This window comes from Nerophis lumbriciformis, linkage group LG21 (assembly GCF_033978685.3).
Source record: "Nerophis lumbriciformis linkage group LG21, RoL_Nlum_v2.1, whole genome shotgun sequence".
In the NCBI taxonomy this organism is placed as follows: Eukaryota; Metazoa; Chordata; class Actinopteri; order Syngnathiformes; family Syngnathidae; genus Nerophis; species Nerophis lumbriciformis.
In genome coordinates this window covers 16,326,482-16,339,490 of record NC_084568.2, presented here as the reverse complement: position 1 = coordinate 16,339,490, position 13,009 = coordinate 16,326,482, and the positions used below count along the sequence as shown (strand labels likewise).

General features: G+C 43.4%; 1 protein-coding gene across 6 annotated transcripts in view; it reads left to right on the top strand.

Moving 5' to 3' along the window:
- LOC133621037 (chondroitin sulfate proteoglycan 5-like) overlaps positions 1–13,009 on the top strand; it is a 32,660-nt gene that overhangs the window by 12,464 nt on the left and 7,187 nt on the right. For 2 of the 6 annotated variants that reach the window (XM_061982820.2, XM_061982823.2), the window contains exons 4-6: positions 5,435–5,623; positions 10,323–10,476; positions 11,604–11,660. In XM_061982820.2, coding sequence (XP_061838804.1) covers positions 5,435–5,623; positions 10,323–10,476; positions 11,604–11,660 — 400 coding nt within the window. The remainder of the gene's footprint in view (positions 1–5,434; positions 5,624–10,322; positions 10,477–11,603; positions 11,661–13,009) is intronic. The other 4 variants (XM_061982822.2, XM_061982825.2, XM_061982821.2 and 1 more) reach the window with 3 other exon arrangements.

Sequence of the window (13,009 nt, the reverse complement as noted above, 5' to 3'; positions counted from 1 at the left end):
CGCACATTTGCACGCAAACACACGCACACACACGTGCGCGCTCACAAACATACGCACACATATGTGCGCGCTCACAAACACATGCACACAGAAACAAATTTGCACACACAGATACACACAATACACACATGCACGCACACGTAAACACGCTTACTTACACAAACATGCGCACACACATGCGCATATACACACACAGGCGCACGCACAACACACGCACACACTCACACATGCACATAGACACACACACACACGCTTACACGCATGTGAGCATACACACACGCGCTTACACACATGCGCGCACACACACACACAAAAACACGTATTTACACGAACACGCGTGCACACAAACACACGCACATCGGCGTGCACACAAACACACACCCACATGCTTGCACACAAACACACACACATGCGACAAACCAAAAATAGTTTTGAGTACAAGAGCAGACATACAGTATTCAGTTTCAGGGGCGACCAAAAAAAGGCAGTAAAAGTAAACATGGGAGGGAGAGGGGGCTGACGCCTTCACTGCGATGTTCCGTACACCATCATACAGCCAGGGGGTCAAGCGGCGAAGGCAAGGGGTGTGTGTGCCTATCTGTGCAGTAGTGGTCCACGAGTGCGTGTTTTGTCCATAAGCCGCTCAACATCCACAGACAGAGACAACATCCCAGGTGTTCTCGAAGAAGTAGGAAACCGGTCCCTCACGGGGGTCTTTACAGCCCAGCCCGACTTTTAGACAAGGACTGTTACTGCTTTGGGGCGAGCAAACACATTCCAATGGATTCGTCACTCTCAACGTGATCCTGATTTCACCTTGCCGAGCGGAAAGCTTCTTCGAGATGCTATCCAATTTGCGATTGAATTCAGAGATGGCCCCACAGCTCACATCCCTTAGGAGCCAAGTTGAGCGTGTTATCAGTTCTAAAGGCGCAAATGAAATTTGGCTGGTGATTTCAAGTTAGTCCGTCTTCATCAGCCTGTGATGAAGATGAGGAAGATGGCGTCATGTTAGGCGGGGCGGGGGTCACTTGGGGACAGACTGCGGGGGAAGCGGTGACAAAACTAAAGCCCGTTTTTTTTTTTTATTCCTGCATGCGATGGAATGAGAGACAAGTTGAGTTGCCATGACGACGTAGCCCCCCCTCCCCCTTCTCTTCTGAGATATTTGCAGCCCCTCCCCCATCTGTCTTACATAAACCTTCTTCTTTGTGTGCCTTCCAACATGTCACACACACACACACACACACGCACACAGCATCACTTGTTGCCACAGCAACAGCCCCACATGTACTTGCATACTTACACTTATTACACTATTTTGAGTACATAAGTGTGTTCATACTGAGAAGTACAGTACACTTCAGGACACAATGTTACTTTGTAGACTTCAGCCACACATTTATTTGGATGTGCACCGAAATTAAATTAAATGAGTACACTTAAATAAGTATACTGTTAAACGGTCTACTTAGTGTCTGAGTGTGTGATTTTTGATAGTGTAGTGTTGTGTCCCACGTTGTGCACTTGCTGTAAAATTCTCTCCTTTTTAACGGTGCATTGCAACCACTTCATTTAGCCCCTCCCCCTTCCGCTACGCAGCCAAGATGGCGACTATTGAGGGCGGTGAGTGTCCGTCACTGCACACTCGCCATTTTGAGCGCTCCGAGTACAACATCCTGGTATCGGAGACACGAGAAATGCTGAGTGTGCCATCTTGGCGGTGTGGCGAAAAGGGGAGGGGCTAACTGGAGGGGGTTGCAATACAACCTTAAAGAAGGCGAACAAGGTCGATATTGTGCTAATTATCATAGTTAGTGTACAAAGATAGTAAAAAAGGGGTGCCCAATGTGCGGCCCGGGGGGGAAATTTGTAACGGCCCGCGTTTTATTATTAGCATAGATTTTGAATCAAGAATCATTTCGAATTGTGATTCGATTCTAAATTGAATTGTTACAGCCCTAGTTAGCATGCTCGCTTTTAAACCGTTTTTTCAGAGTAACCTATTTTGGTACTTGACGCACGACTTTTAACAGTGGCCAGGAGACGCCAGCATATAACCCCAATCCTTGAGAGTTTGCACTGGCTCCCTGTTCATCTTAGAATTGATTTTAAAACCTTGCTGTTTGTTTTTAAAGCTTTACATGGACTGGCACCTCAGTATATCTCGGACCTCATCCAAATTTACAACCCTGTGCACGCTCTGAGGTCCGAGAGTCAGCTCCAGCTCGTGGTGCCCAAGACCAGACTTAAAACCAGGGGAGACAGGGCCTTCTCTGTGGTCGGCCCTAAGCTCTGGAACACTCTGCCCCTCCATGTTCGAACTGCTCCCACAGTGGAGTGTTTTAAGTCTCGTCTTAAGACCCACTTTTATTCTCTGGCTTTTAACACTACGTGAGTTGTGTGGTCCTCTGTTGTCCTCTGTGTTTTTAAAATTTTGATTTCTATTTACTGTTTTAATTGGTTTTACGTTTTTAATCATATTTATTTATATTGGTTTTTATATTGGTTTTATATGTATTTATTTTTTGTTTTTATTTTTTTATTCAGTCATTGGTGGAGCTAAGGATAATATTTGAATATTGTTTCTAATATTGTTGTGCAGCACTTTGGAAACATTTTGTTGTTTAAATGTGCTATATAAATAAAGTGGATTGGATTGGATTGATGTTACAGTTAGCATTTTAGCATGGTAACGTTATAGCATGCCAGCTTTTTTTTGCTTTTTTTTTTTTTAGCTAATTTTGCAGGCATACACCTCAGTGTCATGTATTTTGCTTATTGTTGAATTATACATGTTGGCATGTTATTGTTAATATGCAAGCTTTTTATAGCCAGCACCTTAGGCATATTTTGGTAGCTGATGCATGCTAACAGTAGCATTAGGGGTGAAAAAAAAGGATTTTCGAATGAAACGCTATATTTATTTGTAACTATTCTTAATCGATTTAAAAAAAAAAATCAAAAATCGATTAAAAAAATCAAAAATAAGATTTTTTTTTTTTTATGTCTGTCCTACTTGCACCCAATGTTATTTAAAAAGTATGGATTTTGAATTGAGAATTGTTTTGAATTGAGAATCGATTCTGAATCGAATCATTACCCCCCAAATTTGAAATAAATCGTGTAATGCCCAAATATTCACAGCCCTAGTTAGCTAGCTTTTTAAACCATTTTTCAGGTCCGCACCTCAGAGTAATATATTTTGGTACTTGACGCATGTTACAGTTAGCATTTTACCATGCTAACGTTACATGCTAGCTTTTTTTAGCTAATTTAGCAGGGATACACCTCATTGTCATATATTTTGCTTCATGTTAGCATGGTAATGTTAATATGCTAGCATTCTTTTTAGCTAGATATATACCTTAGTCATATTTTTGTAGTTATAAATAAATAAATGATAAATGGGTTGTACTTGTATAGCGCTTTTCTACCTTCAAGGTACTCAAAGCGCTTTGACACTACTTCCACATTTACCCATTCACACACACATTCACACACTGATGGAGGGAGCTGCCATGCAAGGCGCTACCAGCACCCATCAGGAGCAAGGGTGAAGTGTCTTGCTCAGGACACAACGGACATGACGAGGTTGGTACTAGGTGGGGATTGAACCAGGGACCCTCGGGTCGCGCACGGCCATTCTTCCACTGCGCCACGCCGTCCCAGTTGATGCATGCTAACACTAGCTAGCATTATGGGTGTAAAAATAAATACATTTTCAAATTAATCACAATATTTATTTGTAACGATTCTTAATCGATAAAAAAAAATATCCAAAATCAATTTACCCCCCCCCCCCCCCCAAAAAAAAACACTTTTTTTTATTTCTGTCCTCCTACTTGCACCCGATGTTATTAAAAACGTATGGATCTTGAATCGTTTTGAATCGAGAATCGATTCTGAATCGCATCGTTAACCCAAGAATCGAATAGAATCAAATCGTGTGGTGCCCAAAGATTCACAGCCCTAGTTAGCATGCTAGCTTTTTAAAACAGTTTTTCAGATACACACTTCAGAGTAATATATTTTGGTATTAGATGCATGCTACAGTTAGCATTTTAACATGCTAACTTTACATGCTAGCTTTTTTTTTATAGCTAATTTAGCAGGTTTTTGATTGATTGAAACTTGTATTAGTAGATTGCACAGTGCAGTACATATTCCGTACAATTGACCACTAAATGGTAACACCCGAATAAGTTTTTCAACTTGTTTAAGTCGAGGTCCACTTAAATTGAGTCATGATACAGATATATACTATCATCATGATACAGTCATCACACAAGATAATCATCAGAGTATGTACATTGAATTATTTACATTATTTACAATCCGGGGTGTGGAATGTGGAGGGGGCGGGGGTTAGGTTTGGTGGATATCAACACTTCGGTTATCAACAATTGCATCATCAGAGAAATGGACATTAAAACAGTGTAGGACTGACTTGATAGGATATGTACAGCAAGTAGTGGACATAGAGAGAGAGAGAGAGAGAGATCAGAAAGCATAAGAATAAGTATCTACATTTGATTATTTACAATCCGGGGAGGTGTGGAAGGGAGGGTGTTAGTTTAGGGTTGAAGTTGCCTGGAGGTGTTGTTTTAGTGCGGTTTTGAAGGAGGATAGAGATGCCCTTTCTTTTACACCTGTTGGGAGTGCATTCCATATTGATGTGGCATAGAAAGAGAATGAGTTAAGACCTTTGTTAGATCAGAATCTGGGTTTAACGTGGTTAGTGGAGCTCCCCCTGGTGTTGTGGTTATGGCGGTCATTTACGTTAAGGAAGTAGTTCGACATGTACTTCGGTATCAGGGACGTGTAGCGGATTTTATAGACTAGGCTCAGTGCAAGTTGTTTTACTCTGTCCTCCACCCTGAGCCAGCCCACTTTGGAGAAGTGGGTAAGAGTGAGGTGTGATCTGGGGTGGAGGTCTAGAAGTAACCTGACTTGCTTGTTCTGGGATGTTTGGAGTCTAGATTTGAGGGTTTTGGAGGTGCTAGGGTACCAGGAGGTGCATGCGTAATCGAAAAAGGGTTGAATGAGAGTTCTCGCTAGAATCTTCATGGTGCTTTTGTTGACCAGAGAGGAGATTCTGTAGAGAAATAGGTATACATGTCAGTGTCATACATCATGCTAACGTTAGCATCTTCGTTTTTTTAGGTAATTTAGCAGGTATACATGTCAGTGTCATACATCATGCTAACGTTAGCATCTTCGTTTTTTTAGGTAATTTAGCAGGTATACATGTCAGTGTCATATAGTTAGCATCTTCGTTTTTCAGTGTCACATATTATGGTATTTCATTAATGGTAACTGTAAGCATGCTGGAGTTAGCATGTTAGCACGCTAGCCTTTTTAGTTGTTTTTGCTCATATTTTTTTTGTTACGCTATCTGCCGCTGACTGACGTCTGGCCCCCGCCCACCCAGGTGCAACGTGCAGGACTACATCTGGCACAAGGGCGCGCGCTGCGAGGCGGTGGTGACGGAGTTCCAGGTGATGTGCTTGGCGGTGGGCACGTCGGCCGTGGTGGCGCTGCTGCTGTTCATGATGGTGGTCTGTTTCGCCAAGAAGCTGCACGTGCTCAAGACGGAGAACAAGAAGCTGCGCAGACGCAGGTGAGCCAACGACGACGCGTTCTGACGCGGCCGCCATTTTCACGCACACCTGGTTAAACGATCCGTATGAAGTTGGTGAGGCCAATTTTTACACGGTTGGTAAAATGGCGTCAAGAAAAGGAGGAGGATGAGGAAAGTAAAGTGAAGCAGGCTGACAGGGGGAGTGTGTGTGTGTGTGTGTGTGTGTGTGTGTGTGTGTGTGTGTGTGTGTGTGTGTGTGTGTGTGTGTTGGGGGGGAGATGCTTGGCCACTGCCTCCATAGTGTTTTAGCAGCCGTCTCCATAGCGACCGCTGAGCAGCAGCCTGCTGGAATCGAACATGCAAATGTGAAGTGGAGCGCTGAACCGTCAGCGCCAGCTCCCACGCTATGGCTCTATTTTTAGCCGGGAGGGGGCTTTTCGCGGTTGGGGTGGGGAGGGGGGTCCTGAGTTGGTGTGATGATGAAGGCCGAGATGGCGACAAGACGCTGGCGACAAGTCATTCTGACAAAGAGAAAAAGGATGATGTCATTGCTTCTCTGCATCCAGCTGAAAGTAGGCCAGTCTGAGCGGGAGGCGGGTTGGGGGGGATCAGGGGGAGGTGGGGCTGACCTACATGCAGCTGTGAAACTTGGATAAAGAGAAACAACCTCGTCAAATAGAAGACGAGGAGGAAGTACGGGGGCGTGGTTGAGGACGATGAGCAGACAACGCTCATGAAAGCATCGGAGACCCTCCCTCCTAAATAGCACTGTTAGTTAGCGTGTTCATGCTAACGCGGGCAGCGCCGATTGACCCCAAACCACCAAGACCACCCGCACTCACATCTTCATCCTTTCCTCTTTTGCAAGACCGCCGAGTGACGGAGGAAACGGGAAGTAATCCCGGACATAAGCGGGGGAGGAAACTGGGCAGCAAGTAATCAGGAGGTGTCAGGGAGCAAACAGGAAGTAAACAGAATGTTGCAGGAAGTACCGTATTTTTCGGAGTATAAGTCGCACCGGAGTATAAGTCGCACCTGCCGAAAATGCATAGTAAAAAAGGAAAAAAACATATATAAGTCGCATTGGAGCCCGGCCAAACTATGAAAAAAACTGCGACTTATAGTCCAAAAAATACGGTAAATAGAAAGTCAATGAAAAATAGGCCGCAAGTAAACAGGAAGTCTGTTTAAAAAAATGCATGGACTAATCAGGACATATCAGGAAGTCAACAGGAAATAATGAGAAAGTAGACAGAAAGTGTCAGGAAGCAAATGACATATAGGTAGAACGTAATCGGGGAAGTAAAACATGAAATAGGCATTAAGTAAACAGGAATGATCTAAAAGGGAAACAATAAGTAAGTAACAGCGAAATAACAGAACGTAAGCGGGAAGTAATCAGGAAATAAATGGGAAGTATCAGAAAGTAAAAAAAGTAAAGGCAAAAACAAAGTAAGCAGGAAGTCATCAAGAAGCAAACAAAAAGTAAGTAATAACATACCTGCCAACTTTTGAAATCAGAAAAACCTAGTAGCCAGGGTCCAGGCGCCGCAGGCCCCGGTAGGTCCAGGACAAAGTCCTGGTGGGGGGTTCAGGTTCGCCCCCCAACGCAAAATGATTATTAGCATTCAGACAGGTTAAAATGTTGCTAAAACCATCACTTTTCTATCAGTCACAGTGACTTTTCAAAACAAAAATATTACAGCAAAAATCATATGGGTTGATTGACATGTTTATTCTGTAAACTAACTTCAATAGTTTGAAATTATTTTGACAGTTAATGCCAGTTATCCTGTCAACCTTTCACAAGACTTCAATTTGTTAATTGAAAGTATAAACAGTATAAACACTTTTTACAGTAAACAAATGGTAAAACAGTACTAAACAATTCCATTAAAAAAAAATTGGTGTCATTATTAACTTTCTGTCCAAGCTTGTATAATCTACTGCCTTGTTCAATTGTAAAAAATATTCTGTGCCTAAAATTCACATTTCTATCACAATTATCATACTGTAAACATGGTAAGCTAACTTCATTAAAAGTAATAGTCCTGTCAATAGCATGGAATTACAATTCAAATGTAGTTTTTTTGTAAGCCTTTCAAAAGAATTCAAAATATGAAACATTTATGAAAATTAATTTAAGCCATCAGACACTTGAAAAGTGGCACATCACATCTCTAATGTAATCATTTTAACTTTTCAACAGAAATAGCACTGCAAAAATATTAAGGACATACTTCTGTATTTTGGTAGTTATGCTGTCAACATTTAACAAGATTTCTTCAACTTGGACTTGAAAGCATAAATAGTATAAACACTTTTAACAGTATAACAGTACTAAACAATTCCAATAGATAACATTGGTGTCATTACCTTTTTGTGGCTAAAATCCGAAAAACGTTGAAAGTTTTCCACTTGTATCGCTAGCAACGGCATTAGACTCGTGTTTTTTTGTCCCAACTTGGTCTTTTACATCGCTAATTCCTCCGTGTCCGATCGAAAAATCTTGTCTGCACAAGGTGCAATTCGCGTAGTTCTCACCCTTTTTGGAACGGATAATTATTCCCGGATAGGCTTTTGAATATTCTTCACGGAATGACTGCAGTTTTCTTTTCAGTTTAAGACTTGTTTGCGATTTTTCTCCGGCTGATTCCATGATCGTTCGCTCGTTTGGAAACAATGGCAACTGGTGCCTCGTGCTTGGCAGCGGTGCTATAAATAGCCTCGCGCATGGCATTCGGAATGGCTCGATAGGAAGTTACGGGAAGCAGTGTCGATTGTCATTGTTGTTACGCGATTTTGTGAATAAAACTTAATTTTTTTTAATTTTTTTTTAATTAATGAAAAAACGTATTTTTTATCACTGCAACCGTAACCCGGAATAGGTTGATGAAAACCGTACTAATTACGGGAAAACCGGAGTAGTTGGCAGGTATGTAATAAGTAAACAAGAAGTTACCAGGAAGTGAGTAGAAAAAAAATCAGGAAGTAATTAAGAAGTAACAGTATCAGAGAGTAATTAGAGTGTAATCAGGAAGTAAGCGTAAGATAAACAAGAAGTAATCAGGACGTATAAGAAGGTAAACAGTAAATAATAAGGAAATAAACAGGAAGTAAGCAGTAAGTAATCAGGAAATCAACAGAAAGTAATCGGGAAGTAAACAGTGTGTAATCACAAAGTAAGCAGTAAGTAATCAAGAATTAAACAGTAAGTAAACAGTAAGTAATCAAGAATTAAACAGGAAGTACACCGCAAGTAATCTGGAAATAAACATAAAGTAAGCAGTAAGCAATCAGGACGTAAACAGGAAGTAAGCAGTAAGTAATCAAGAATTAAACAGGAAGTACACCGCAAGTAATCTGGAAATAAACATGAAGTAAGCAGTAAGCAATCAGGAAGTAGACAAGAAGTAAGCAGTACGTAAACAGGAAGTTAAAAAAAACTAAACCAGAAGTAATCAGGAAATTAACTTGAAGTAAGCAGTAAATAATCAGGAAGTAAGCAGTAAGTAAACTGCAAGTAATCTGGAAATAAACATGAAGTAAGCAGTATGTAACCAGGAAGTAAACAGGAAGTAAACCATGAGTAATCAGGAAATTAACTAGAAGTAAGCGGTAAGTAATCAGGAAGTTAACTGGAAGTAAGCGGTAAGTAATCAGGAATTAAACAGGAAGTAAACCGCAAGTAATCTGGAAATAAACATGAAGTAAGCAGTAAGTAATCAGGAAGTTTAAAAAACTAAACCATAAGTAATCAGAACATTAACTTGAATTAATCAGTAAGTAATCAGGAAGTAAACAGGAAATAAACATGAAGTAAACAGGAAGTAATCCGAAAGTAAACAGGAAGTAAGCAGTAAGTAATCAAGAATTTAACAGGAAGTAATCCGCAAGTAATCTGGAAATAAACATGAAGTAAGCAGTAAATAATCAGGAAGTAAACCATGAGTAATCTGGAATTTAACTTGAAGTAAGCAGTAAGTAATCAGGAAGTAGACAGGAAATAAACATTAAGTTAGCGGGATGTAATCAGGAAGTAAGCTGTACATAATCACAAGTATATCTAGCTGCGGTCGCGGACACGCTAAGTCACGCCCACTTTAGGTCTAAGTCGCATCCATTTAAAGACGTGCCCAAAGGGGTGACCACAACGAAAGTGAAGTGTATACGTTACACAGAAATAAAAAATAAATAGGTTTTGGTTTTGGTTAGGAATAGGTTTGTATATAATCAGCCGAAAAAGCAATATATTCAACATGCGAAATAATAACCACCATGGTGCATTGCATTCTCCATCTTGGATCACGTTACAATCCAAGTGTCCACTCTCGCATTGTCAGCGCCGCTGTGGGCCTGTCTTTAACACAACGTTCACTTCCGTTGTCGTCACCCAGAGTGGGCGTGACTTGAAGTGGGCGCGACCTCGAGTGGGCCCAACTAGAATAGTTTCTGTGGCTGGAGCTAGACCCTTCTCCATAATCAGGACGTAAACAAGAAGCAATCAGGACATAAACAGGAAGTAATCAGGAAGTAAACAGGAAGTAATCAGGATGTAAACAGGAAATAGCGGCAGTGTGAATTGGTTTTCTTCAGACTCAATGTTTTGCTTCTCCTGTCAATCTAAAGCTGCTTTCTTGCTGTGTTTTGCCCCGCCCCCTTTTTGACTTCCTTCTCTTCATCCTTTCCCTCTATGACCCTCCCCCCCCCAACCCCCAACCCCCTTCGTGCCCAGCAGTAAGTACCGGCCCACGTCGGAGCAGCACAATGATAATTTCTCGCTGTCCACCATCGCTGAGGGCTCCCACCCAAATGTAAGGAAACTGTGCGACACCCCTCCTAACGCCCCCCATGCCCGTGCATTGGCTTACTATGATAACATTATCTGTCAGGTAACGTCTTCTCGCCTCTCTCACCCTTTTTCTGCATCTGTACCCTCTCCCGACCTGAACTGACTCCCCCTTACCTCCCCTAATGCATGGGCATGAGTATCCTAGTATCGATACTCTGAGGCGAGCGCGAGGAGGAGGCGGGGGTGCTCGAAGAGCGATGGAGGGTGGCGGGAGTGTAAACAAAATCATCCAATCGCAGGCGCTTGCAGCCCGTCGCCACAGCGACACACTCCCGCCACCTTCCACTCCTTCGCCGCCGCCGTATGCCCCCGACCTCGCCTCTCGCATCGGTAAGTCCTGGCATGACGCGCGCCCCCGGCGGCCATGCCAGTCACCGCAGCTCTGCTTCACTGTCTGCTAACAAACTTGTCTTGTTTATCCTGAAAGTGGGCGGGGCAAGGAGAGGGGCCACACACTGATGGTCCTGAGGGGAACATCAGGATAAACATTTGAGATGCAAGACTAACTGTAGCATGGTTAGCCAGTAGCATAGCTTGGTAGCCTAGCGTGGCGGGATGGCGTAAAAAAAGAACGGTGTGGCGCTCATTTATGTTTTGTTTTTTTTACGCCATTCGGCAGCATGGTCGCTCCGGCCGAGGTTGAATGTGTTCTGTTTCTGCATTCTGGTAGGAGTGGTACCTCCCTCTAACTGAACAAATGACATCTTCACTTTAACTGTCGCACACGTCTCAGCAAAACATCTCAACAACGTCGCTGCCAACAGTCCCCATCCCCCCCAAAAATGTCCTGCTGCGCACAAAAAAAATAAATGTATTGTATTTAATTTCTAACATTTTTTTGGATTCGCACTCCTCCTCAATAGGGGGCAGCATTTTGCCACAAAGTTGTGCTGTAGAAAGGAAGCTAACGCTAACTTCCTTAGCATTGAAATATAAAAACTAATTCTGCTATTAAAGTATTTTTGTTTCATTTGTAGAAGAAAATCGGTCTCGTTAAAACATGACAAATTCAATTCGAAGAAGAGTTCTTCGTTTTTCTCTTCCTGTCTGCTTCGTCTTTCTCGCTGCAAGCTCCGCTTCTTTGTCTCTCTACGCCCTCCCTCTGTCGCTATGACGATGCTTTTCTGCTTCAAAAAGTATAACCTTTGACCCCCCCCATCCCCTCAGAAAACCATGAGCAGATACACGTGGGAGTGTAAGACCAAAGAGGAGTCCGACTGCGAGGTAAGACCAGACCACCCTGCCCCCACCTCGTCAGATAGCCCCGCCCTCTCACCTTCCCAATCAGCTCTGTGATTGTTAGTGTGGCCCTGTCAACCAATCATCCGCTGCCTCAGCTGTCAGTGAAACCAAACCCGCAACACGATAATGACCACTCCCACAATTAGCTCATCACAACCAAACATGGCTGCCTCCTGTCAATCACAAGTTGACCACACCCCCGGTAGTGTAACAACGTGACTTAGATGTTGTGGCTAATCAGGTGACCTCAAACAGTCATGCCCCGCCCACTCCTCTAATACAATCAATGAATAGACTTTATTTCCTGTAAGGAAAATCTGTCCGTAGGATTGAGAAGGACCTCTGAGTATTCCTTCCAACGCCTGATTGTATCCTCAGTTGAGGTCAGTTGAGGTAAACAATGAAGGTGTCGGAGGGTTTGCCAGAGCTCTCTTCACCACACTCGTCGTCCAGCACCAAAGCCAAGTGCCCCTGTCAGCTGCTCCAAGAGTCCCACAAGCCATTTGTTCTTCAGCTGTCCACCATCGGATTGAAGGGGTTGCCGCCGCGACCGGCATCCACCCCCTAGCGACCACGGCTTAGATCGGTTGCCACAGCAATGGAAGCACAAAATACGGCCCATTCGGACAAAATATCCTCGGCTTTTGCCGGAAGTGTGAATTGAAGGCTCAACCAACCGGAGACTCTGCCAAACGTTCCTGGGGGAGGATGTCTGACCGACCCAAGCATATTGTCACAGGCATCCTCCCCCGCCATCTTATCCAAATCAGTTGCCTGCTAAACCCGTCCCTAGCTGAGGTTTTAAAAACTCTTCAGTGGCAAACCTCTTGGGGTGGATGAGTTTTGTCCTGAATTCCTAAAGGTTCTGGATGTTGTGGACTGTCTTAGTTGAGGCACTGGTTCAGTGGTCCCTTTTTTCAAGAAGTAGTTCCAACTACAGATGATCACACTACTCAGCCTCTTTGGAAAAGTCTATTCCAGAGTGGTGGAGTTTGCATGTTCTCCTCGTGACTGCGTGGGTTTTCTCCGGGTACTCCGGCTTCCTCCCACCTCCAAAGACATGCACCTGGGGATAGGTTGATTGGCAACACTAAATTGGCCCTAGTGTGTGAATGTGTGTGAATGTTGTCTGTCTATCTGTGTTGGCCCTACGATGAGGTGGCGACTTGTCCAGGGTGTACCCCGCCTTCCGCCCGAATGCAGCTGAGTTAGGCTCCAGCACCCCCCGCGACCCCGAACGGGACAAGCGCTAGAAAATGGATGGATGGATATTCCAGAGTGCTGCAGAGAAGAGTACGACTGTTAGTCCAACCTCAGCCCCAGGAGGTGCT